General features: G+C 34.2%; 1 protein-coding gene across 2 annotated transcripts; it reads left to right on the top strand.

Annotated features, from left to right (window-relative positions):
• The first annotated feature begins 15,659 nt into the window (after nt 1–15,659).
• On the top strand, nt 15,660–26,702 carry LOC104223661 (BEL1-like homeodomain protein 4). 2 transcript variants are annotated; one of them, XM_009775131.2, is made up of 7 exons: nt 15,660–15,835; nt 16,039–16,517; nt 16,753–16,924; nt 17,035–17,561; nt 18,369–18,754; nt 21,052–21,112; nt 25,945–26,702. In XM_009775131.2, exons 2-7 carry the CDS (start codon nt 16,209–16,211, stop codon nt 26,461–26,463), a joined length of 1,974 nt encoding a protein of 657 aa, XP_009773433.1. In that variant the 5' UTR covers nt 15,660–15,835; nt 16,039–16,208; the 3' UTR covers nt 26,464–26,702. The 2 variants fall into 2 exon arrangements, with proteins under 2 accessions (XP_009773433.1, XP_070028424.1); XM_070172323.1 differs by having other exon boundaries at nt 17,035–17,565; nt 18,373–18,754.
• The last annotated feature ends 560 nt before the right edge of the window (nt 26,703–27,262 follow it).

The following is a 27,262-nucleotide window of genomic DNA, read 5'->3' as shown; positions in this document are numbered from 1 at the left end:
ATTGCTGCTCTCTTGTCTCTTTGAATGTTTGTTCTTCTTCATTGAGAAAATTTGAAGCTGAAGGTAAATGTGTGTATAAAATTTGAAGATTTGACTTCAATTTTGATGAACTTTGTTGTTCTTCATTGATGAACTTCAACTGGAGTAAAATGGGGAACCAACTTTGTTGAAGTGTTTGTTCAATTTTCTGCGAATTTAGAGGAAGAATTTGGTTTCAGAAGATGGAAAATGGTAAAAAGAACGTGGGTATGGGTAAAACGTGGGTGGGACTGAGGGGTTAGGAGAGAGAAACATGCAGATTTATTTAATTAAGGAGTAAAAAATGTACAATTAATTATACTCTTAATTAATTATGGTATAGAATTGGTAATTTGGTATACTAAGTGTAATTAAGTCAAACCTAAAATATTGAGGGTAATAAAGTTTCCTACGTGGCATAGGAATGTAAAAATTCCTATGTTAAATTTGGACAATTCTCTTTTGTCAATTAAATTTCATAAACCCCTGTTTATCAAAACAACTTCAATAGAATGACTGGGCAAACTTTATTCTTGATAGAATCAGATTAGTTTAAATGATTTTTTAAATAAAAAAACAAACGCAAATATGAGTAAAGCAATTATTCAACAATACAAGGATTAAGAAATCACAACATGAATGAGTCGAATCCAATAAGTTTCTGGCAACTCTAGCATATTGAACTTCACATGTTAGCCAGAGAAGAAAAAAAATTCTTTCTTTATTAACCTATAACTATGTGAAGAAAAAGTAAAAAGAATATTTAAGATGCAGTTGAATGGTTTATTTCAGAAGTAAGAGGACCAGGCAACTATTTTATGATAACTTGAACTTAGAATTAAGTGAATAAGCTCTATTCGTATAAACTGCACTTCCCTTTTTAGCTAGTATACGACGTAATAACTCACATCTATACCTATGCAACAATATTAAATTGGCCATACAAAACTTGACAGCACCACTATAATTTAATAATTTTCTTATACTTTCGTATGATTATTCTATTTGTAACATAATGATATTCAACATAATAACATGTCATTGTGGTGTAATATAGGTGTGTAGTAGACGCGAAGCCAGAATTTGAAGTTCATGTCTTCTGAATTTGTCACGGAACTCATAGCTCATGTTGTATTCGCAACTAATTTTTATATATATATATTTAATGAATTTCCTAGTGCAAATACAGTATTCACGCAAAAATAATTAAGTTTGACCGAGTCCGCACCTAATAAGTTATCTCCGCCAATAGTGTATAGGAAATTAATTGATTAGATAAGATTAGGTTTAAATTTCTCTTATTTTGAGAAAAAATATTAATGAGCATTATTGACTTATAATTAAAGACCATGAAGGACACACATGATATTACAACGTTATTTCCGTACAAAAAGATATAAAGATATGACGAACAAGTATATATTAATGGTGACCATTAAATAAATGAAGGTTTTGATGCTGTTTGCCATTAGAGCAAAAACAAAAGGAAAGAAAAGGAATTTAGTAAAAAAGCGAAGGAGAAAAGAGAAGAGAAGGGGGGAAATCATCTTTCCACTTCAGCTTTTTGTACTCATTCTTTTGTGGTTTTTTCCCTCTCACAGAAAGCAACGTACTGAAACTTTAAAATAACAAAAAAAAAAAAAAAAAAAAAAAAAGCTTATAAAATTTAAGATTGCAAGTGGGAGTGGCCTTCATTTCCATCGTTGAGCAATCATAAGTATTAAATCCCCCTATTCCATTTGCCCATACATTTAAATAAGCCAGGCTTTACTTAGGGCCCGTAGCCCAATAGTGGGCCCATAGAGTAGAGTGGTGGCGGTGGTGGTAAGAATAGGTATAAATGACACTAGGTGGTCACTCTAAAAGGGTTGTTATTTAAAAATTAGTTAATTTATCCTGAATTTTGATTCAACTTTTGGGATAAAAATATCCTAAATTATTCTGAAATTAAGATTTTTAGTTTAAATTATCAGAACAAAATAAGTATTGGCTAGTCTCTAAATATCAGCACTAAGAATGACTGTTTGTGGCACAAATAGTCTTTTTAAGATCACTATTTATTTTTTGTCCCCGATAATTTAGAGCCCGTTTGGCCATGAAAATTTTTTCTCTTTTTTTTTTTTCTTGAAATAAGTGTTTTGGCCATAAATTTTTTAATTTCTCACATGAATTTTGATTTTTTTTGAAAATTTAAGAAAACTCCAAAAAAGTTATTTTTCAAAATTGTCACTCAAATCACTCACAAAAATTCAAAAACAATCCAAAATTATACTCATGTCCAAAAACACAACCTTAATTTTCAAACACTATTTTCACTTGAATTTTTTTCACTTTTTTTTCCAAAATTTTACGATTCTTATGCCCAAATGCCCACTTAGTTGAGTAATTTATCCTGCAAAAACTAATTATTTACTACAATTATTTTGAAGGGCAAAACTTAGTTACTGAGTTAATAATTGAAAAAGTGATAAAAGAAAAAGCCATACGGTGCAAATAATTTTTTTTTGGGTTTGGGGGGGGGGGGGAGGGGGGGAGAATTTGGGGAGATGGGTTGTGCAATTATACGAAAAATGGTAGGCCCAAATAATAATATAGACAGTTCAATAGACATGTCATATTTACTGCTAAGCTACATCTTATATGGGGTTATCATTTAATATCAAACAGAAAAGAAACAATTTGTTCATTTTTAACTTTTTCATGCGATTGCCTGACTTAGGTTTTTGTCATTATGTGGTCCTCCATTTATTCCAAATGCCTTTACAAGTATTTTTAATTTTTAATTTCTCATATTTTATTGTTTCAAACTTTCAATGCTTGACAGGGTTATTTCTGATAGGTCCCTGCAATAAATAAACCTTCTTTCAATTTTAAATTGGAATCCATCCCAATATATATTTTGTATCTTCTAGTTATTTATGAGGGATATGATGACTTGTCATAGAGAGAGTTTTCAGTGACATGTAACGTTCTTGACGATGATGCTTAGCTAACCTTTAATTTGTTTTTAGTATAATTGGATTTAAATGTTATTTAGGTTGAATTGTGTGATTTATTAATTATATTATCAACACGTCTGACTTGACCCATTTTTTTATCTTTACCTGCTATAATACAATTGGCCCAAGTGAAGTTGGTTTTGATGATTGACAAAGGAACACATACATGAACCAGATTCGTAGATAGTGTACACAAGTGACGGACAGAATCAAGCAAAAGGATTGCATGTGAAAGGGATAAGTATAAGTGATTCTGATATTCCCTAAACGAAAAGGTTGCATATTTGATAAGGAGAGAGGCTCCTTACTTGAAGAGAACTCTATCCAAGATAAGGGAAGAGTTAGAAGTTGAAATTGACTAGAACTCCTCCACCAAGGAAGAGTAAAACATTAGAATTCTAGTTAATCTTTATTTACTAACTCTATATATATCAGTTATGTTCTCTTTTACAGGTGATGCACACACACTGAAGTTAAGCACGAATTGAGAGCAAAATATCAAGGGATTTTGTAAGCAATTCCTGCGAGATTTAAGAGTGCGATCCTGAAGCTACACGAACCAGATTGAAGAACCGGCTCCATAAAGAGTTTCATGTATCTTTCTTTATTTCTAGTTCAAAGTGTGGTAGGCGTTTTGAGTTGTACCTTTCATCTTTCTAAGAAGCAAATTGTACTAGGTACTTGAATTGTATCTTTCAAGTTAGAGTTAACTTGAAGTAGTCGCAACAGCCTGTGACATGTTGCTATGAGAGTTATAGTTAATCCTTAGGTTTGCAAGAGGTTGTAAACTCTAGTTGTATTGTTCAAGTTAGAGTTAACTTGAAGAAGTCGCAACATCCTATGGCTGGTTGCTATAAGGGTTAGAGTTAATCATTAGGTTTGCAAGAGTTTGTAAACTTTGTTATTGGCTCAGAGTTGTAGTAAAGTGTTTGGAGAAAATCTAATGGGTAGTAGGTCGTGATATTTTCACCTTTTGAGCCGAATGTTTTCCACGTAAAAATCCTTGTGTTCTTTATTTTCTGCATTTATTATTCTGCAACAGTAGTATAAGAAACACATAGAAGAACCAGGTCATCCTATAATCTGTGCACGCGAAAAATTAAACACCACACAAATCATCCCCCGCTCTTATGTGGTATTGAAGTATAAAATATCAATTGGTATCAGAGCGAGTTATTCTTGAAAAGGCTAACACCTTAGGAAAAAATCAAGATGAGTGCACTACCTAAAACTGTGAAGAGCAATCCACCACTAGGCCACCACTATTCAATAATCACTATTATTTCTTGTGGAAGAAGAGACGAAGAGATCACTTGCAGATGACTGATGGATACTTCAAATGTGGTAAAAAAAACTACATGATCAAGAACTGTCCTATGTTGAAAGTCGAGTGGAAAAAGGAAAAATCTGAAAGAAGGAACATAAAGAAGGAACAGGTTCATGACAAGAAGAACTACAACAAAAGGTCATCCAAAGCAATGGTTGCTACTTGGAAAGATAGTTTAGATGAGGACACTGATGATAATGCTGAACGATCTCTCATAGCAATTCAAGAATCTAAAAATGAACCTGATGAAGAATATGAGATAAGTTTTTTGGACCTTAAGCATAAAATTAAACTCCTTTCAAAGATAGACTATCAAAATTGTTGCTAACTTTTATTGATGAATCTAAGAAAATAAGTTCTGAAAAAGAACAGTTGTCAAAATAGTGTAACTTTTTAAAAGCAAAATGCAAAAATATGGAAATGAACATTTGTAAAACTGAAAAAGAAAATACTGCTTTGAAGAACCAGGTTCATGCACTTGATATATTTGTCTTAGAACTTAGATCTGAAAATCTGAAATTAAAGTTAGGAACAGGTAAAGAAATAGCTATTGACACACAACTCTGACTAGAAAAGGATCTAGGAAAGGTAAAAGATGAGGTTTATAAAAGGGATGACTGGTAAGAACCCTGAAGGAGGACTTGACTAAGGTTAACCATAAGTTAGATAGAATATATAAATGGAATAGGTCCTCTGATGCACTTTCATAGCTACAAGAACACCATAGTAGCAACAGAAAGGGACTTAGCTTTGGTTACTCTGTACCTAAATGAGATCACAAAAATAAGTACCTAACATTCCCTGAGAATAAGATTTGCACACACTATGGAAACACTGGTCACTACAAGAGTGAATGCACTACATAAGAAAAGGCAGATCAAAAGAATACAACTTTTGTTCTAGGGAAAAATAGGCTGCCAAATTGGGTTAAAAAGAATTTGATTTATCCTTTTGCCTATAGAAAGGGACCCAAACTAGTTTGGGTTCCTTTCACTTGTGGCCTTTAAGGGAGGTAATGTCTCCTTTGAAAAGGGAAAGCAAGGTAAAATCATTGGAGTCAGAAAGTCTTGCAGGGAAAAAAGGGGAACAATATATATGTAGTAGATCTGTCCACGCTTTCCGATAATGAACTCACTTGCTTGAGTGTCCTGGACAGTGATCCCCTCCTTTGGAATAAGAAACTTGGACATGCTAGTCTAAGTCAACTCAACAAACTAGTCTTCAAGGACTTGGTAATAGGGCTACTGAACATTAAATTCGAGGAAGATAAAGTTTGTGAGGCTTGTGCAAGGGGAAAGTAGGTAAGATCTTTCAAAAGCAAGAAAATGGTAAGCACCACTAGAACAATGGAATTGGTCCATTTAGATCTTTGTGGACCAATGAGAACTCTGACCAGAAGTGGTAAGAGATATGTTATGATTCTTGTTGATTATTACTCTAGGTTTACTTGGACACTGTTTTTAACATCTAGAGATGAAGCATTTGACATGTTCACTTCATTTGTTAAAAAAAGTCAGAAACAAATAGGTAATCAACTTGCATCAATTAGGTCTGATTATGGTACTGAATTTGAGAATGTTAAATTTGCTGAATTGTGTGATGAGCATGGCATAGGTCTTAACTTTTCTACCCCTAGGACTTCACATCAAAATGGAGTAGTTGAAAGAAAAATAGGACATTAGAGGAAATAGATAGGACTATGCTACTTACTAGTAAATTGCCTCATAGCTTCTCGACAGAAGCTGTGAACACTGCATGTTACATCATAAATAGTTGCATGACTAGACTTCTTGTTAAGAAGACTCTCTATGAGTTACTTAAAGGGAGAAAGCCAAATATATCCTACCTTAGGGCATTTGAGTGCAAGTGCTTTGTGCACAATAATGTTAAAGACTCCCTAGGTAAGTTTGATCCCAAAAGTGATGAGGGAGTATTTTTGGGATATTCTTCACATAGCAAAGCTTATAAGATTTATAACAAAAAAACTATGCGTGTAGAAAAAAGTGGACATATGATTTTTTATGAAACTAATATTCTTTCTAAGAGGAAGGAACAGGATGATGAAACAATTGGGCTAGTAAGAAACTCAAATGAAACCATAGCCCAAACTGAAGTTGCACCAGATGAAGGAATAGGTGATGGAATAGGTCCTTCTACCCAGTGCAACCTGACAGGGGCAACTGAACAGAGAAGAATTGATCTTCAAACCTCGAGGGAACCTGTCCATGAACATATTCCTCAACAACAAAACGGGAAAGGAACATCCAAAGAAAATGACACTCCTATAACAACATCCACAAAATTAAATATGGATGAACCTGGTTCATCAGAAGATGTATAGGGGCATGACTAGCTTTTTGATATATCTCACGGCTAGTAAACCTGACATTATTTTAGTGTAGGTCTTTGTGCTAAATTTCAGGCCAATCCAAAGAAGTCTCACTTGACTGCTGTCAAGAGGATCTTGAGATACCTAAAAGGCACCACTAATCTCTAGCTATAGTATCCAAAAGGCAGTAATTTCAACTTAGTGGGATATGTTGATGCTGATTATGAAGGTTTTCTTATGGATAGAAAGAGAACCTCATGTATGACACACTTTCTTGACTCATGTCTTGTGTCTTGAGCTACCAAAAAGCAAAATTTTATCGCCCTATCTACTGCTAAAGTTGAGCATTTGTTGCTGCCTCATGTTGTGCTCAATTATTGTGGATAAAACAACAATTAATGGACTTTGGAATTGATGTAAGTTGTATCCCTATATTCTGTGATAACACTAATGCCATTAGTATGACCAAGAACACGGTACATCATAAGAGAACAAAGCACATAGATGTTAGGCATCATTTTTTGAGGGACAACTATGAGAAGGGCTTGATCACTGTGGAATTTTGTGCTACTGACAAGCAAATAACTAACATCTTCACAAAATCTCTAAATAGAGATAACTTTGAAATGAATAGGTTAGAATTAGGGATGATTAAGATCACCTAAAAGAAACCAGTTCTAACTCAAAAGTTGGTTAGAAAATTATGAATTTGTGTACATAACTAGATTAGATTTTGCTCAGTCTCATACTTTCATAAGTGTACTCTTGTGCCATGTGCTAATATGACTCATTAATCTCTAATGATATTATCTTTATTTTTTTGGAAAATTCAGACTTACACAAGAGATTTTTCAGTGAAGAACCTGGTTCATCAAGATTATTTGGTACATATTCTCCATTCTGCATAGTTTAAAATAATTATATTTGGATCATGATTAAGAGAAGAGTTCCATTCAATCCCAAACCCCATTGTACTTATCCGTTACAAAAATGGACCAGTTTCATTTAAAAGAGGAGTCCAAACCGCATTAAGTGCCTAGATCCTAGGGAACCTCTCCAACGTCTTTTCAAAACAGAAATGCAGTTTGATTAGACCTCTGAAAAGGCTGTCGTCACTCAATTGAACTCCTCCACTTTATATTTATTAGGCTTTGCTTGTTTCTTTACTTCTAAATCTTCAAGCCGTCAAAATTTTCTCCAACTTCTCTCATCTTCCAAAGACACACAAACCTTCTTTTCTTTCTCCCAAGAACAGAAATGGCAAACACCTCTGAGAATCCCTTATTACCACCCAAAGAAACCTCACCTACACCGTCTGATACACCTTCAACTACTCCCATCTCTAAGAAATGAAGGGTAAAAATGCTGGCTCGCAAGGTTATTTCTGGTAGGGAGCAAATCAAGAAATAAATGAAAAATTGAAAGCAAGTAGGGAAGAAGAACTCCAGAAATCTGACGAGTCATTCAAGTCTGCAACTGATGGGGAAGAAACGGTTTCTTCTGAGTCTGAACAGGTAATGCCTGGCCCCAAAGTTAATTCTAAAACTATTTCTGAGGTTGCTACGAATTTGGAGAATAGGTTTGTTCTAGTAAGATATATGGCAGGTGTTGAAACTACTGAGTCTAGAAAGGTGGGTGGTAAAAATAAGAAGAGAAAAAAAAAGAGGGTACTCGAAGTACTGTGAGGGGAAAGGGTAAAAGAGTGGTTGATTCTTCATCCACTTCTATTAGTCTAACCAAAGAAACAGGGGCAATGTTTGTTTAGGGAGAGGAATCTGCTGGAATAGAGGAGAGTATGAGGAAAATAGGGGAAACGGGTCTGGTGAAGCTGCTGAAGGGTTGGTTCAACATGGGGAAAATATAGATGAACCTCTTCCATCCGAACAGGAAACCCTCGCAGATCTACTGAAAAGAGTGACTGGGAGTTATAACCCAAAAAAGAAAGGAAGTTCAAAGGCTAAAACCCCTGGCACTGCTAGGGCAAACAAGAAAAGGAAGGCTGCCCCTTCTGTTACTGTTAAAATACCTCCCACAAGAGGTAGAGCCACACGAATCCAGAAAAAGCAGAATGAGGCAGAACTGGAAAAAGCCTTAAAAGAAAGTAGAAGAAAAGCAGTTGCTAAGGGAAAGAAGAAGATGAGTGAGCCTGTTGAGGCTGTTGATATTGATGAGATGGACCTGGTCCTTCGAGATGAAGATTAGATAGAAGAAGTGGAGGTTCTGACTCCTAAACTAAAGAAATCCAAGGCTTCCACAAAGAAGTCTGTTTCAAAGTCAAAGACCGTTGAACCATCCACTTTGGCTAAAACAACCAAGTGTGCTGTGAAATCAAGAAAAATGAAAATTGTGAAGGAAGAAGAATGGAGTGGAGAGGAAGAAGAAGATGATTCTGATGCTGAGAAGGACAGGATGGTTAGATTTAGAAAGAGAACTATCTTGAAAGGCATACTCCTTAGGGACTTGGAAGAGGAAAGAATGGTACTGCTGCTGGAGAAGTTACAGTTGCAAGGTTGGAAGGACATGGTCTAGATGGATGGAAGGCTGGCCAGAACTGAGATTGTGGAGTTCATGGCTAACTGTGATATCAAAGATGGTAGGGTCACCAGTGTGGTCAAGGGGGTGACAGTGACTTTTGATGATAAAGAACTGGGAGAAATCTTAGGTATACCTGCTGAAGAGTACAGTGATTATAAGAAGCTTAAATGGACAAATCTAGAGAATCTCCCTACTGCCCTTGCCATTACTAGGAAGTTTGGTGAAAATGAAGAGGGACTTGAGCCCAAGGCTATTTACAAAAGTGAGATGAAGCCACCCCAAAAAATGTTGTTCGAATTTGTTAATAAATGTGTGATGCCAAGGCGGGAAAGGAGGCACATTGCTACATTCATGAACCTAGTCTTTATGGAATGTTTGGACAGTGGGAGGCAAATCAATTGGCCTGGATTTATGATCCATCTTCTTGACAGGGTTCTAAATGGCACCAAGACTCATGCCATACCCTATGGTTTTATTCTCATGGTTGTACTTACACATTTCAAGGTACCCATCAAGAAATGGGAAGTTGGTACAAGCAAGGATCAATTTGGGACAAACACTTTAACTGCTTGTGACTATGAAGTTCAAACCACTCCTAAAGAAACTGGTTCATCCAATAAGGTACCAGTAAACAGCAAAGTGTGAGCTTTGGTGGAAGAAAGTGGGGTAAGGATGCTGAGATTGATAGGCTGAAGAAGAGGTTGGATGAAGTAGATATTGAGAGAGATGCTCTCCGAGCTGAGCTGGCAAAAGAGAAGGAGAAGAATGATAACATTCTTCAGGATATGCTGAAACTGATCCAAGCCAAAAATCAAGAACATGGTCCTTCCCAGCCTTAAGCCTCCTAGCCTAGCGTAGATCAACCAGTGACCCAGTTCGGGAATTTTTTTTTGTTCTTTTGCTCATGATCTAGTGTTCTTATTTCTTTTTATGCTTTGTGGTAGTATCTTATCAATCAATGAAAATTACTACCTTTTGCTCTAACTGTTTGTTGATATTTCTTAGATGGCTAATATCCTTAGATTGATAGATGATGCTTAAATCCATGATTGCATTTGAAGTAGCCCCAGTGGCCATGAGTAATTTCTATTAAAATCTGGTTATCTCACATATTATGCAACTATTCGATGATGCTAAAAGGGGGAATTAGGTTGTGCTTTTACTCTGGACTGTGATGTTTATAACCTAATGAACCTGGTCCTTGATGATTAGTGACTTTAAAAAGGAAAAATATTCTAACTTTGCATTGATATTGAGCTGAGTTGAAACAGGGCCTATGCTTATGAAAAGCACAGAGTTTGTTATCATCAAAAAGGGGAAATTTGTTAGCCCAAGTGAAGTTGGTTTTAATAATTGACAAAAGAACACATACATGAACCAGGTCCATGGACAGTGTATACCAGTGACAGACAGAATCAAGCAAAAGGCTTGCACGTGAAAGGGATAAGTATAAGTGGTTATATCTAATATTCCCTGAACGAAAAGGTTGCATATTTGATAAGGAGCAGGACTCCTTACTTTAAGAGAACTCTATCCAAGATAATGGAAGAGTTAGAAGTTGAAGTTGATTAGAATTCTTCCACTAAGGAAGAGCAAAGCATTAGAACTCTAGTTAATCTTTATTTACTAACTCTATATATATCAGTTATGTTCTCTTTTAGAGGTGATGCACACATACTGAAGTTAAGCACGAACTGAGCAAAATAGCAAGGCATTTTGTGAGCAGTTCCGGCGAGATTTAAGAGTGTGATCCTGAAGTTACACGAACCAGATTGAAGAACCAGCTCCATAAAGAGTTTCATGAGTCTTTCTTTATTTCTAGTTCAAAATATAGTAGGCGTTTTGAGTTGTACCTTTCAGCTTTCTAAGAAGCAAATTGTACTAGGTATTTGAGTTGTATCTTTCAAGTTAGAGTTAACTTGAAGTAGTCGCAACAGCATATGACGTGTTGCTATAAGGGTTAAAGTTAATCCTTAAGTTTGCAAGAGGTTGTAAACTCGAGTTGTATTATTCAAGTTAGAGTTAACTTGAAGAAGTCGTAACAACTTATGGCTAGTTGCTACAAGGGTTAGAGTCAATCCTTAGGTTTGCAAGAGTTTGTAAACTTTGTTGTTGGCTCAGAGTTGTGGTGAAGTATTTGGAGAAAATTCTACTGGGTAGTAGGTCGTGGTTTTTTCACTTTTTGAGCCAGGTATTTTCCACATAAAAATCCTTGTGTTCTTTACTCTCTGCATTTATTATTCCGCAACAATAGTACAAGGAACACATAGAAGAACCAAGTCCTTCTATAATCTGTGCACGCGAAATATTGGACACCACACAAATCACCCTCCCTCTTGTGTGGTATTGAGGTATAAAACATCAAACACCATATTAACTTTTATTTCATCTAGGGCAAAGAGTGAGTAGGGTGGAGCTTAAGTATCTCATATTCACGTAGGGTCCGGGAAGAACCACACCTCAAGTGGTGTAATGTAGATAGTCTACCCTAATGCAAACATTAGTGGTTGTTTCGGCGACTCGAACTTGTGACCTATAGGTCACACGAGGCAACTCTATCGTTGCCCAAAACTCCCATTCATTAACTGTTATCTCATCTAAACATTTAAATTGTTATTATTATTATTATTATTATTATTATTATTATTATTATTATTATTATTATTATTATTATTTAATAATATTTTCAACAGTTGCAATATTTATAAGAATTCAATCTTGCCTTGAATTGAAATCATTTTAATGTTACATTTTAACATAGTTTTTTCCTTGATTTATCAAATAAAATCTTTGCATTATTGCTCATTTCGTTACCTAACTTACTAGTTCTAAAACACGAGTAACTGGTTATTCGTAAATAATTATTCCTAGACTGATGAAATCGAACTCTCATGACAAGCTGGTATGCTTTTTAAAGTATTGAATTTCAATTATTTTAAACATAAAATATAAGACATGACATGAGAATGTTGTTGTGAGTTAAATTGTCATTAAAAGAATGCAATAAAAGAATCCAATCATATAATTACACGAAGTAGAGAAATGAAAATCCAAATGGACCCCCTTTACCAACTCTCTCGTGGTTGCCAAACCAATGGTTACTGAGACAAGTTGTTCAATTATAAAATGCCTAGATTTTGCCTTGTATTGGATATTTTTTTAATTATGTGCTGACTCGAGTGTGTTAAGGACACAGAAAATTTCAACTGCTTAATCCCAACAGTGGGTTTCTTTGTTTATATTTGTTGTCTTTTTGGCAATATGTGCGTAAAAGGATGTTTACATAGGGAAAAATGAATCCTGGGACTTAATCAGAAAATGAACCAACTGCAGCTTCTTTGAAAGGGAAATCTATAAATTCACATATGATTTAAACCAAATCACATTTCTTAAAACATGTATATAGTGTTTCACTAAAATAAATAAATTCATTTAATGAATGAATTGTTGCTCCAAAAGTTAGTAAACGTTTATAATATGGAGTATATTTTGATCACTATTATGTGTGGCTGTCTCAGGAGACCATGGCTAAAGATCAGGGCGGATCAAACCATTCAACATCGGGTTCAACTATATTGAATCTTACGAATTATAAATTAATAAATTTTTAAAAAAATATTAAATCTAAACTCATAATTTTCAAAAGCAAAATATATTCAGTTCTAAAACTCTTGAAAGTCGAAATCGTCAAATTTAAATTTTGAATTTGCTCTCCAAATTAAGGGAAACAAATTACTAAAATCTTTAAATGCGTCGGATCAGAAATACTATCAGATTAATAAGAAAATAAAGGAGATGAGAGCATTAGGTGGGATAGATAGAGTGAAGTTGCATATATTAGGGTTTAATACTAATTTCGACCAGAGAAAGTAACGTTTGACAGATTCATTGAGTGACCTAAGTCTTCTTTTTTTCTTTTCCTTGACGAGTGACAATTTTTTAAGGCTTTTATAAAATTTCTTTTTCCATTGGCCGATATCACGTGTGGTGAGATAATAATCCACGAATTTCATGATATTTTCGTTGGTTAAAAAAAGTAGTAGTACTTTTTTTCCCTAACAGCTTGTTTGGATGGTTGTTACGCATTGTTTCATAATGTATCGTATCGTATTGTATCGTTTAATAAATACAATGTTTGGATAGATTGTGTCGTTTGCCATCGTTTTATGATATCACGTACCAGTATTATGAAGAATAAACTTGCAATATTATAAAGTAAAATTATGGTGCAAAGTAAAATTACTATATAAAAAGATATGGTAAATGATAAAATAAAATAATTTAATAATAATAAAGGGTGAGATTGAGAGAAAAAGACAAGGTAACGACGCAACCATACCAAATCGGTCGTCACATAAAGTGGCACATTTCGTCGTTATGTAACGACGAATTTAACGATACGATATAATAAAATTTAAGTAACAATCAAAACAAACATTGTATTTAAAGTAACAATACGATACGATACAATGCGTAACAACCATCCAAACAAGCTGTAATGATCGGCTAACCCTATGAAAATTATTACAGTAGTATATGTTAAGACAAACATAGAACTACTTCCTATCAAATTAAATTCTAAAACTTGGGGCACGATAAGATGATGGTGGATGTCACCATCTACACAACTTTTTTCAAGAAATAAAAAAATTAAGAAATAAAAGTAGTCCCCCACAAAGAGGCTCATAATAATTTAGATCAGAGAGAGGCAACAGTTGTAGCTTCATCTGATCAGTCGGAAAGAACACCTCATGGCATTCTCCGACACCAAAAGAGTGGTCCCTTTCGTATGAAAATTACTACTACTATCACTCCTTTTATTTTGATGTTCGCTTAATGTCTGGTATTCGTATTGGAGTCTTATTATGTCGGGATTCGCAACGAGAAACTCCACATTGGAGGATAAAGCGTTACATAATAAATACGACTTCATATTTACGGCTCGAATAAGAGACTTTTGATAAAAGATGAAAGAATACCTACCGCTCTACCACGACATATCACTTGTACTACTGTTACGTGGCTGTTACTCTCTTTGACAACTAGTGTTTGTGCACACCCTTTTATGCTCACTACTGGTTTTTGAAAGTGCTTTAATTTGCCTTTTAAGAATGTAGTAAACAGGCTATGATTGACTTGTTGATGACATTAACTAGCTTGCTTACTTGGAATAATAATGTTAGGAGTTAGGATAGTGGTTTATTTTCCTTTTTCCTTTAAAAAAAAAGGAAGCCGAAATTCTTTTTCACTAAAGAGCCTACACTCTGAGTAAAGGAGAATTACACTATTGTTTGCATTTTATGCTTGCTTGCTGCCTGCTTAATTATATAGTTATATATACTTGCTTGAATTTGATTTCTGAAAATGACAGTTTTATGTAACTAAAATGAAATTTCACTTTTTCTCCTTACAAATGGGAAAGGAACAAAAACTAAAAGTGTTTTAGAATGAAATCCGCATAGGAATTTAGAGCAGGAAGATCAATTTTTATGGTCCATTACTAATGTTCCTTTAGTTATATGACCCTTTTCACATGAGATCGGTAAAGTATAACGCACAAGATCAGTGAATAAAACATACAGGCTATCTTTGTAAAGACATTTTCTTCTATATAATCAAATTGTAACTAGTCATAGAAGATCATTTCTTCACTTAACTATAGAGGGATGCAATAGTAACTCGAATTATTTATTTTTGCATATTAGAGGTGTAAAATTTGAGTCCATGAATCTTTCCCTTCTCTTCTCCCTATATTCATATCCTACCACCCTTTCCTCTGCCCTAACAATGTTTTTAAGGAAAATTAAACAAAGAACATGTTGACGCACCAGAAAAATTGAATTTCTAACGAGGAATGCATATTGCCCAATTAAGTAGTAGATATTAGTTCAATTAAACGCATAGATCATTAATTGTAATTTCATATCATTATTAAGAACCAACCTCTCAATGGTGTACGAAAGAAGGATTTAAAAAATGAAGAACCATTTAAATTTTCAGAAAGGGAAACAATAAACAAATAAAGATACGCTTAACTTGTGTCACCAAAAGTGGTGTTTATATCACTAAACCCTTTTTGTAAGGTTAAAAACCATATAAAAATAAACTAATGTATGCTTACCTTGTGTGCGTGCCTTATAAAGGAGACTTCCCATTAATTATAGAAAAAAAAAAGGAAAGATATATATATTAGTAAAAACAATTAAAAGAAGTGGTATAACAAAGCCTTGAACTATGGAAGTAGTGCTTTTCATAGGATAACAAAATTTCAACCTTTATTAGCAGTGACTTTCACTACCACTTGTTTCTTTTACATTTTTTATACTTTAAAAGCACATATACAAATGATAAGTTGGTAATTATATTATACTATATTATATATCTTAGATATAAAAAAGTTTAGGTGAAAGCGAAGGGAGGTGATAGTGAAGAGAAAGAGAGAAGGCGACCCATTCTCTTCTTCTGTCTTTGTTTCTTATTTGATTGAGAAATAATACTCAGTTTCCATTAAAGGAGTTTCCTATATCCAACAACAAAGATCAAACCCTTACAAGATTTGCACATAGAAAAAAAAATTCTTGAATTCTATTCAAGGCTGAAGTCTACTCATCCTTGTATCTTTTACTGGTATTTATTCTACTTCAATTTATCTATTATCAACCAAATCAAATGGATTTTTTTCACATACCTTCAACTCCTCATATATGTTATTTGTTGAGCGGTTTATGCTTGTTTTTTGGTTCATTTTCATTCTATTTTTTGACCTTTTTTTGTACTGATAAATCTTACAATATTCTCTCTTTTTCTTTTTCTTTTTTTAACTTGAGCAGCTTCAAGACAAGAAATGGTCTGGTCTCAACTCTCAAACAAGCTCATCTATTGATATATAGATGAGATAAAACCATATGAACGGACTCAAATAATTCTTTTAATACATAGGCAAAAGTTACAAGCTTAGTATACCTTCCTTGAGAACTTAATTCCTCAAAAGGAAAATTCGATGTCCCAAAGTTTTCAACAAGGATTTTACAATTTCTCTAGTGTATATGAGAGATCTGCGACGAAGCATGAGGACATGTTAAGAATACAAGGCTTTGAGCCACTTCCGCCACCGCCACAGCAAGTAGAAGAGCCGTCAGGTGCGGTTTATGACGGCGGAGGTATGTTGACGGAGATTATCAGTTACCCGTCTGCGTGGCGGAAAGCCGCCACGGACATTTTGGATGATCAGATCCAATCAAGTAATTATCGGCAATGGCCACAAAAGGAGCAGCAGCAGCTGCTTCCACCATCAATAAACGAAGTTGAGGTAATTAACTGGTAATCATTAATTAGATAAGACTATGTACTCATCAAATATTGGAGCAGTAATCGTCAAAAATTTGGAGACTGAAAGCGCAATTAGATCAATTATTTTTAATGGGATTCTTATCAATCAACCTTGACCTTGACTCTCACTGGATTACTTCAACTCTATTTACTACCGTAGAAGGTTTTTTTCTTCTCTTTTATGGCTAATTGAAACACCGGAAATTTTCATGCAGCTACCACTCATGAATTCTCATATTAAAGCGTCATCTCCACCTCGCTCATCGTCTTCACTTCACATGTTACTTCCCAACTCAGCAGACACTAACAGTCTTCTTCATCATCAAGGATTTCACTTGCTTAATTCCACAGCTGTGGAACCTCCATCTCAGTTCACATGGGTTCCAGGTATTCAACACGCCTCTCACATGATTCAGAATTCTTTTTAATAAAGGGTGATGGTGAAACTCTAACTCAGACTTCTGCCAGCTCTGATACCATAATTATGTTTTCGACAGGAAGTAGTAGTGGAGAAGACAATTCTACAAGAATTGGGAGGGTAGTAGATGGTCAAGGTCTATCTTTGTCACTTTCTAGGAATTTTGAAGCAGCTGCAAAACTGGAGGATTTAAGGATTGGAAATGGAGGAATTTACTTGAACAATAATCAAGGATTATTCGGAGCGATTAATAACAACAACAACCACCATCAACTGTTACATTCAGGAGTAATTATGGATCATCGTACTGCTCCACACAGTAATCATCAAGTTCATGTTGGATATGCAGCAGCATCTCCTAGAATGACAAATGTTCTCAGAAATTCCCGATATGTAAAAGCTGCTCAAGAATTACTAGAAGAATTTTGCTGTGTTGGGAGGGGAAATTTCAAGAACCAAAGGGTCAAAAAATATGAAGATGAAAACCCTAATTCCAACACAGAGAGTGAAGATCGTGGTTCCTTAAAAGATCATCCTCCATTGTCGGCTGCTGAAAGATCTGAATATCAAAGGAGAAAAATCAAGCTGTTATCTATGCTAGATGAGGCATGTAACTTCTTTATAATTTATCCCTTTCTCTTTTTCTTGTTAGTAAAACGTCAAAAACTAGCTTGTTAAAGGGTCCATTTTCAAAAATAGACAAAAGCTGATTACCTAATGACATTAGATTAATATAGGATTTGTACTACACCTTACCTCTAATTACGTTTTAATTATTATTGTTGCACTTTTTACGTGTCACTTAACACGATTTACCATAAGGGAAGGGTACATGTCGAGCAACGAACGACATGCCCCCATTATAGGTTGTAGTTTAGTATTTAGGAAGCTATTAGGAAAAATCTTTAATAAAAATTTTGTTATTAAAAGAAGCTAATGATTTATCAACTGCTACATTTGGGACCATTTCTTGATTCTTTCTTCCAGATTGAGGTCTTTTTTTATATATATAATCGTGAATTATTGAGGCCAACAGTGTTTAATTTTGTTACAATGATGGTTTCCTATTATGCTTAACCTTTGTTAAAGTGTCATTTTAGGAAATAGTACACTGCTAAAATCTTGAAAAATCTGTTTAAATAATCCACTATCCGACAACAAGCCACACAATATCAATTGCTCCCCACGTTCATTAAATTCCCTGTAGTACTAAGAAGATGTCAGTAAATTAATTTTATAACAAATGTGAAGCCGCGGCTTTGATCTTTTGCTGGAAAAGTGCAACACAACGATGCTTCGTGCTACGCATATTCCATCATTTAGGCTTTTTTCAGATCTATGCACAATTGCACACCATGTGTTTGATATAATTAAAAAACATTTTTTTGGGTGTACTAATATTATTCTTAACAGGTAGATGCAAGATACACGCGTTACTGTGAGCAAATGCAGGCGATGGTGAACTCATTTGATTCAATGATCGGATATGGGGCAGCAGCGCCGTACACGGCGTTAGCACAGAAGGCGATGTCGCGGCATTTTAGGTGTATAAAAGATGCCATTGTAGCTCAGCTGAAGCAGACATGTAAGTATCTTGGGGAGAAAGATGTGACGGGAAGTGGTGGTTTGACTAAAGGAGAGACGCCGAGGTTGAAAATGCTTGACCAAAAGTTGAGGCAGCAAAAGGCACTTCACCAAATGGGAATGTTGGATTCTGATGCTTGGAGGCCGCAAAGAGGGTTGCCTGAACGATCTGTTAATGTTTTAAGGGCATGGCTTTTTGAGCATTTTCTTCATCCGTACGTTCTCCACTCTCACTCTCTTTATCTTTCTTTCTGCTTTCTATTTGGTGCCTGCGGCGCAGACAGTATACTCTGCTACGTATCACATGCACACTGCTTAAAGGTTCACAAAAAATTTCATATTTAGTATTCTGAACCTTTAGGAAGGTAGTCTTGGAGCAATAGTCAAATTATCTCGGTCTCACCTATAGGATACCGATTCAAGCCATAAAATTAGCCACTATTCTTGTATAAGAGTAGGCTGCCTACAGGGGCGGATCCATGATTTAAACTCTATGAGTTCAACTTTTAAGTTTTTAGCATTGAACTCATTATATTTTTCTAGTTATAGATTCATATCTACTACGTATTTTTTTAATTTTAATGAATATTTATATACAAATTCTTACTGTGTCGAAAGTTATGAGATCAATCGAACTCGTCGGTAGAACACTACATCTGCTTCTGACTGCCTACCTCACACCATTTTGAGGTGCGACCCTTCCCTAAATACCGCGTGAACGCAAAATTCTTTTTGCACTGCCCTTATTATTCTGAACCTTTACATGGTCAAGTCTCTTAAAAGATAATAATAATAATAATATATACTTTCCATAGTAATTGGGATTAGTAAATCGGAAAATAAAGTAGCTAACTTCCTACAAGAAGATAAAACACTTATAATATAAACAATATTTATATTATATTGTTACCGTATATAAGTTAAATCTTTCATCACACATGACACATCTCTAGGCCTTTTATGTGCATATATATTCCCATTTCTTCCTTCATTTTGGGTTGTTGAGGAAAAATCAGATAGTCTCCGGCCCCTCAATTACCAAATGCGTATCTTTTATTTTGTCAGGAGAGAAAGGGAAGATTTCATATTTCCTTCTAAGGGGAGGACTGACTTTGCCTATGCCTCAAATTTATGCATAATCATAACACACTTTTTGTCAAGCACTTGTATAAGTAATTACTAATTTTCACAGTCCTCTATTTTAGAACTACTCCATACAATAAGAAAAGAGATCCAATTGTCCTTAATTTTCAACACTTATTCTTTTAGGTAATTTATTAAAGAGTTTTATGAGGTGGTTCCATATTTTCTTAATATAGTTTAGTCAAAATATGCTTGCTAAAAGAGTTTCTCTGTCCAACAATAAAGTTTTCTTTCTTTGATTCAATTATTATTAATCTTTGAAAAGTTTTCTTTCTTTGATTCAATTATTATTGTTCTTTATTATGCACATTATTGTAGCACAAATGACAAATCCAAAAGGAAGAATAACAAAAAACATCTCCAAAGGAAGAAAAAAAATAGCAAATGGCAAGTAGAAAATGATCAGTTACATTACTAACAGTGCTCTTTAGAGATCATTTCATGGAGAAACATGTCTTTTAGATAGTACTTCTCTAAAGTGATTTCATATCATTTAGGTATAAATGAGTTAAAAATTATTAATTTTGCCCCTATCATTTCGGTATAAAATTTCAACCATATATATATATAAAACAATTCTTTATCACTTCTATAACTATGTGCTAATATTCATGATTAAATGAGATCACATCATCTACATATTTAAGTAGCCTGAGAGAGTACATTTTTAATAATTGAATATATTATATTTGAACACGCCTCTCAAGTATATCTAATTATTTTTCATGGATAACATGTGAAAATATTTTAAACTTCTTAGTAACGGTAATATTTGAATCTAGAACCTCTTGCCAGCTCTTATATATCTATAACAATAATCTACATCATACAATAGATAGATCATTTAATTAAGAAGAAAACGTTTGCAAATTGGATGTCATTGAGATCGATGTTGCTCGGACTCTCTAGAATATTGTCGTACTTATATTAAGTAGTGGAACCAGAATTTTCACCAAGAGGTATCAAAATATAAAAAGGTAGATATACCGAAGAGTTAAGGGAAGTGAACATATAGTAAATATTCATAAAACATAAAAATTTATTTAGCAATATAGTGTTACTTTTCGGCGAAGGGGCCCCTTGGTTGAATGTGATTCCGTCACTGCCTATATTGAATCCTTCAAAAATATTATATTTGAAGAATTCGAGAAAACATAAATTTAGACATGGTTGGTGGGTGAATCAGTGAATATGGAATTTGTAGGAAGAGATGCATTGGAATCTTATATATGGATTAGTGCAGACAGAGCAGCAGAAGATATGAACTTTTGCCATGCAAGAATTGTATTGAGGATTGTTGTCGGATTATGAAATGGGAGGAAAGTGATGTCATTATAAGCCTTTGCTTTTTACACCTTTGTGTATTCAGGTATCCAAGTGAAGCAGACAAGCATTTGTTGTCTAGGCAGACTGGTTTATCCAAAAATCAGGTACTCATTACATCTTTTTCTCTATTACTACTATATATCAGATGCTGTCATATCTCTTGAAAAGGATAACTCATCTTTGTTGTTGTAGTCATTTATCTGCGCTACCTTTTCCCTTGGCGCATGTCCTCTATCCTATATCTTTTTTTTTTTTTTTACTTATAAGGAATACTAGTATAATTTTTTCACTTAGTATGAATAGTTACTTCAAGTTGTCCTATAAAATATCTGATAGTGTAAATTGTTTTTACAATTTAAGTTAGATGCGAATGTAGTCAATTAGTTATGAGTTCATCTGATATCAAAACTTTCGATATGAAGTGTGTGTATATATACACCTTCAAGTTGTCCTCTATATATATATATATATATATATATTAAAATTTTAACGAATATTAGATTTGAACTCATAACTCTACTATTATAAAAAAAAAATTATGCAAAGTTGAACTAATTGAATTTAAATCGTGGATCCTGATCTGCTTTAAATTAAACTCTTTCTTAAACCTAGTGTTTTCTTCCTTCGTGATTTTTTATCCTTGGGGCTGGAAAAGGTAGATGATAGAAAAAAGTAAAAGAAATGAATTTGGTGAGGTTGCACCTTAAGTAGAAGATACATTTTTCTATTTTAGTACTACTACTACTACTATTTGACCTTTTCAAACCAGTTTTTCAGTGCATTCTTCCTGCTACTATTTTAAGAAGATTTTGTAGGGGAGTAGGATGACAGACCGTAGGATACCTTTGATCAGAGGTGATGCCACATAATTACGTTTTCTTTTCTTATAATTATCGTTAAAAGGGAAACCATCAAAAGCTCTTCTTTTTTGTTTTTGTTTTTTTTTAATCGAGCCTATGAATATTCATTTTGCTTTCTAATTAGTTTGATAACTACTTAATTATTTTCTTCTATAAAGAAAAACTTATTTTCGAGTGCCTTAATCCATCAAGATAGGAATGTAAATAAAATTAATGTTGGAAAACAAAAATGTAAGTATAGTGGGTAAAGTTACATATGCTACTTTAATGTCCTAAACTTTTGATAATTTACTGTTATGGTGGGTAAGTTTCAGTAGCTCTACGTGAAATTAACTTGGTATATAGGCTTTCATGTTACGTTATCTTTTACAGCAGCAGGCATTTGCAACTTTTCCACGTCTAGTTCTGACAGTAGTGACTAGTTTTAACATTTGATTGAATAATAAGATAATTCTCACGTTATATATGATGTGTATAAAACTAATCTGAAGCTGTTAATTACTGACTTCTTTACCAGCAATATAGCTATAAACAACGAATATAAATTACATAAAAAGCCTAGCCCTTATAAAACATTATTGAATAGGTAGTTAGGACGTGCATGTTTGATGTGACACTAAATATTTGTTAATGAAAAATAATTCGGGTAGGAAAAATATACTATACTTTCTAACTTAGTCCAAAACTACGGTTGAATGTGAACGCATAATATGATCATATGATAGCAGCAACCTGTGGAAAATTCAATACCACCAGGTTTAAGATTGTGTATATTATTGGTAATACTATTTACATATGTCATCATCTGGAGTAATATCTGAGATAGCTGTAAAATTATAGCAACATTAAGGCTCAGTGCTTGAGTACTTTGTGGTTTTCTAAAGGTACTTATCCAATGGCACATTCAGGACAAGAAAGGTATTTTTCATACAAATAGAGTTTCTCAAGTGTTTGGTTCAATAGTTATATAGTTAAGTTCTTGTGTTATTTAAAATTTACTTCAAATAAAACATCAAAGCTTTGAGTGTCAATCCAACATATAGATCACCTTAAGTACTTCAAAATGAATTTTACTGCCTTCCAATAATGCTCCTAATTAACACTCTTAACTCAAATGTACCTTTTTTTTTGTTTCACAAGATAATATTACTACTACTAATTATGCTTCATATTACACGATAGAATTTTCCTGGTTGATTTTTTATCCGTTTATGTCTTGACATCTTGTACATAATATTCAAAAACAAAAGAGGGAGGGAAATTTAAAACAACAAAACATCCTCCGCTGGCTCTCCATTTGAACTCAATACATTATACTATACGAAATGACATTTTCACACTCTAATTCAGCAATTTTAAGAGCTATATTCAACATTAATACTCACAATTACATTTTAATCACTATAGACATATAAAAATATCAGATTATTATTTATCAGTAACTTAGTGAGGGTCTTCTCCCCACACATATATCCTTCTTATAGTTGATCTACCACACATTAAGGCAAATTTTTTGGAGATGATCATATTAGCAGCCACACGTGGATTATTCATGAGCAAACTTAGCCGTGAAAAAAAAGAAAAGGACTCCCTTAATTTGTTAATGACACTCTTCATTGACGGGTATTCTAGGCCTTCTGATGCGAGAGGACACTTTAATCTTGTTTTAGAAGCGGAATGCTTGCCGTTCTTGTATTCTAAACTTCCTAATATAGAGGGATGAGGACAATATCCTGCATTTAAACTTATCTAGTGAGTCTTATAAGCCACGTGTTTAAATTATTAGGACAATTCTTTAAGGAAAACTTGTACTCCCTCCGTTCCGGTTTATGTGAATCTATTTCCTTTTTGGTCCGTTTCAAAAAGAATCATCCATTTTTAAATTTGAAAATAATTTAGCTTAAACTTCTAAGTCTATCATTAGTGATAAGCTTTTATAACCACACAAATACTCTGGACTCGTTTCTGACATGTTTAGGGCCACAAATTCCAAAAATCTTTATTTTTTCTTAAACTTCGTGCGCAGTCAAACATGTTCACATAAATTGGAACGGATGGAGTAGTATATAATATATTTTGTGGTAAGTTTTATAGAGTGGTAGTTAGATTGGCCATGTTGTATGGGGCAGAGTGTTGGCCGGTTAAGAACACTTATATCCAGAAGATGAAGGAAGCAGAGACGAGGATGTTGAGGTGGATGTGCGGGCACACTAGGATGGATAAGATTAGGAATGAAGATATTCGGGAGAAGGTGGGCGTGACCCATGTGGATGACAAGATGCGGGAAGCGAGGCTCAGATGGTTCGGGCACGTACAGAGGAGAAGCCCTGATGCTCCAGTGAGGAGGTGTGAGCGGTTGGCTTTGGTGGATACGAGAAGAGGTAAAGGGCGGCCTAAGAAGTATTGGGGAGAGGTGATCAGGCAGGTCATGGCATGGCTACAGATTTCTGAGGACATGACCGTTAATAGGAAGGTGTGGGGGTCGAGCATTAGGGTTGTAAGCTAGGAGGTAGTCGAGCTTTTTTCTACTTCGTACCGGGGTGCGGCTAGTTTGATAGGGATGATCTCAGAAGGACAGTGGTTAAGGTTGTGTCCATACTATCCTTCTGTTTTTCATAGCTCCGGGCTTTAATTACTGGTTATTGTTATTGCATGTCATCTATTTTATGATTTTTATGATGTTGCTACTAGATTTATAGTTTCTATTGACGATACTGATATATTGTCTCTTCTCGTTTTCTTTCTGCCTTCCTGAGCCGTGGGTCTATCAGAAATAGTCTTTCTGCTCTATCGGGGTAGGGGTAAGGTCTGCCTACTCGCTACCCACCCCAAACCCCAATTGTAGAATTTTAATGGGTCGTGTTGCCGTGGTTGCATCATACATGAATTCTTGGTGGTGCCCCTCCCTCGTTGGAGGTGGAGCTAATATTTTAATTTTATGAATTTAGGATTTTAAAACGACACGACTTTAAGTGCTAATAGCTGAATTCAAAACATAATATCTGTACATCTTTAATGAATTTGTTAATATAAATATAATGTTTAAGTAAAAATTATTGGGTTTGGTTGAACTCGTAGTCGAGCTTCAGCTCCGCCCCTGTCCCTAGTAGCTTAGTCTGTCAAAGAGCTTCTTCTAAGCACCTTCTTTTAGCTAATACACTGATCACCCCATGTTGTTCCCTATAGCTACGATAGGTGGTGCTCCTAGTAGCTGCATCAGTGACCTACTTATAGTAGATTTATAATTCTATTCACAATTAATTGTAAGATATTTGTCTATTTAAAGCAATAAAATACTACAAGCTTAATAGGTTTATAAAGAAAACATTTCAGGTCATATTAAATGCACCATTATCAAAGGACTTAACTGGTGTTAATTGAAGCTGTGTGTAATTAAGCGTAAGGATGTGATTATTAATTTCGCTGTTAACTACTGTAGCTAGTACAGTAATCCTATTTGAGAATGGAAAGGTAAAAGGCAGCTATTTGACAAATAGATGCCACATTTCCTCTGATTTACTGCAAGTATCTGGCAGAGCGATAGATCCAACACTTTTGTCTGATTTTCAGTACCCTTCATTTAGCATAGGACATTCGCACGGTTGATTTTTAAATACTGTCACTCTTGCATTAATTTGGTCTCATGTAATTAATGTGTCCTCAACAAATTAAGTGCAGTAGTTAGCATTTATGACTTCATCCACTCTATTAATTAGATCCCCTCAACTTTGTGATAAAAGTTACTCCCTCCGTTTTAATTAATTTTTTATTTTATTTATGGTTCATAATATTTGATTTTTTAGATATTAAGAATAATTTTTTTTCATAAGTTGCTTTTGGAGTAAAGAACTTGTGAGTATTTGTTATATTTTCAATTGTTAATTAATGCTAAAAGTGAATTCTTAATATGGTCACTGTCATTGTTAATATACATTCACAGGTTTTACCCTGTCAGTGTAATTAACATCTTATTATATCATCGTATCAATTATAAATTTTATGGGCTTATCATTGAATTCTTAAAAATTTATAATGTCAATGCATAGAACTTAAATTCTAATTGTTACGATTTTCAGGTATCAAATTGGTTTATAAATGCTAGGGTTCGGTTGTGGAAACCTATGGTGGAAGAGATGTACCAACAAGAAACAAAAGAAGAGGAAACGGATCAAGATCAAGAAGAGGAGGAGCAAGAAAATCAAGTGTCTGCACAAACTTTAATGCACGACAAGATTAGCAACATGGCTACATCGGCAACAACAACAACAATGCCATTATCAGTAAGATCCGAATTTAATGCTAATGAAAGAGACCTTTCAAAGAACATCATAAATTATAGGCAGTACGCCTTGGGAAACCAACTAGTAATGCTTCAAGATGATACCGCCACCGCATCCTCCGCCACACACGACGTTTCAACCACCGTCAACCGCTACTTCACGGCGGCCGACGCGGCTGATTTGGTTGCTAATTCAAATGCCACATTTGGGTCTCAGCCGGCTGGGGATGTGTCACTTACATTGGGACTACGGCACTCGGAAAATGTACCAAGGAAGACAACTCAGTTCCAATTAAGAGACTTTGGAGCATATTAAACAACAATTTTAAAGATATAGAATTAAGAAAAGTAATGTATGCAATTATATGTATAAGGGTGGATTACTTGGATATCAATTGTATAAATGGGGAATTGTAATCGTATAATATTTTGGTGAATTTGATACGTAGGTTATTATGTCAAAAAAGGACATGCGGATAATTTATGGAAATGTAGTGAGTTGAGTGCTATAGTTGGCTAGTTTGTTATACACAAATATATCTATGTGCTTATATATACTGTAGCTCTTCTCTTTTTTTTAGCTGTTGAAATACTTATTTATGAATCTAGGTATGAACTCTGATCAGTAATATTGTTGAGTATTGTCATTGGCCAAATTATTCAACAGAATCACAAAACAATACCGATGAAGATAGCTACGCTTTGTCCTTATTGTATTCTCTAATCATCTATATGACAATTAATATATTAAGCTAAATTATCCGCAACTCTTAGCATTTAATATTTGAGATTATCATATGCAGCCTTTTGATTTTAGTATATAACAATTTGTCGTAGTATTTTCTTTAATGTGGGTCAATAAGGAAAAATGTTGTGAGGACTGACCAATATCTTATGCCATCTCTATAAGAAAAAAAATTCTTGTTAAACTTTGAAAAAAGAAGAAGCCATATATATTTACAAAAACAGTATTTTTTTGGCAAGTAAAATATTCTTGTGTCTAGATAGCTACTTTCTCCGGTCCAAAATAAGTGATTTTTTTGGCTTTTTTCTTGTGGTCCAAAATAAGTGATTTTTTCCAGATTTCAAGAATGAATTAATTATTTTTTTTCTAT

Source organism: Nicotiana sylvestris, chromosome 4 (genome assembly GCF_000393655.2).
Source record: "Nicotiana sylvestris chromosome 4, ASM39365v2, whole genome shotgun sequence".
NCBI classification, from domain to species: Eukaryota; Viridiplantae; Streptophyta; class Magnoliopsida; order Solanales; family Solanaceae; genus Nicotiana; species Nicotiana sylvestris.
This window is presented reverse-complemented; position numbering and strand designations above follow the sequence as displayed.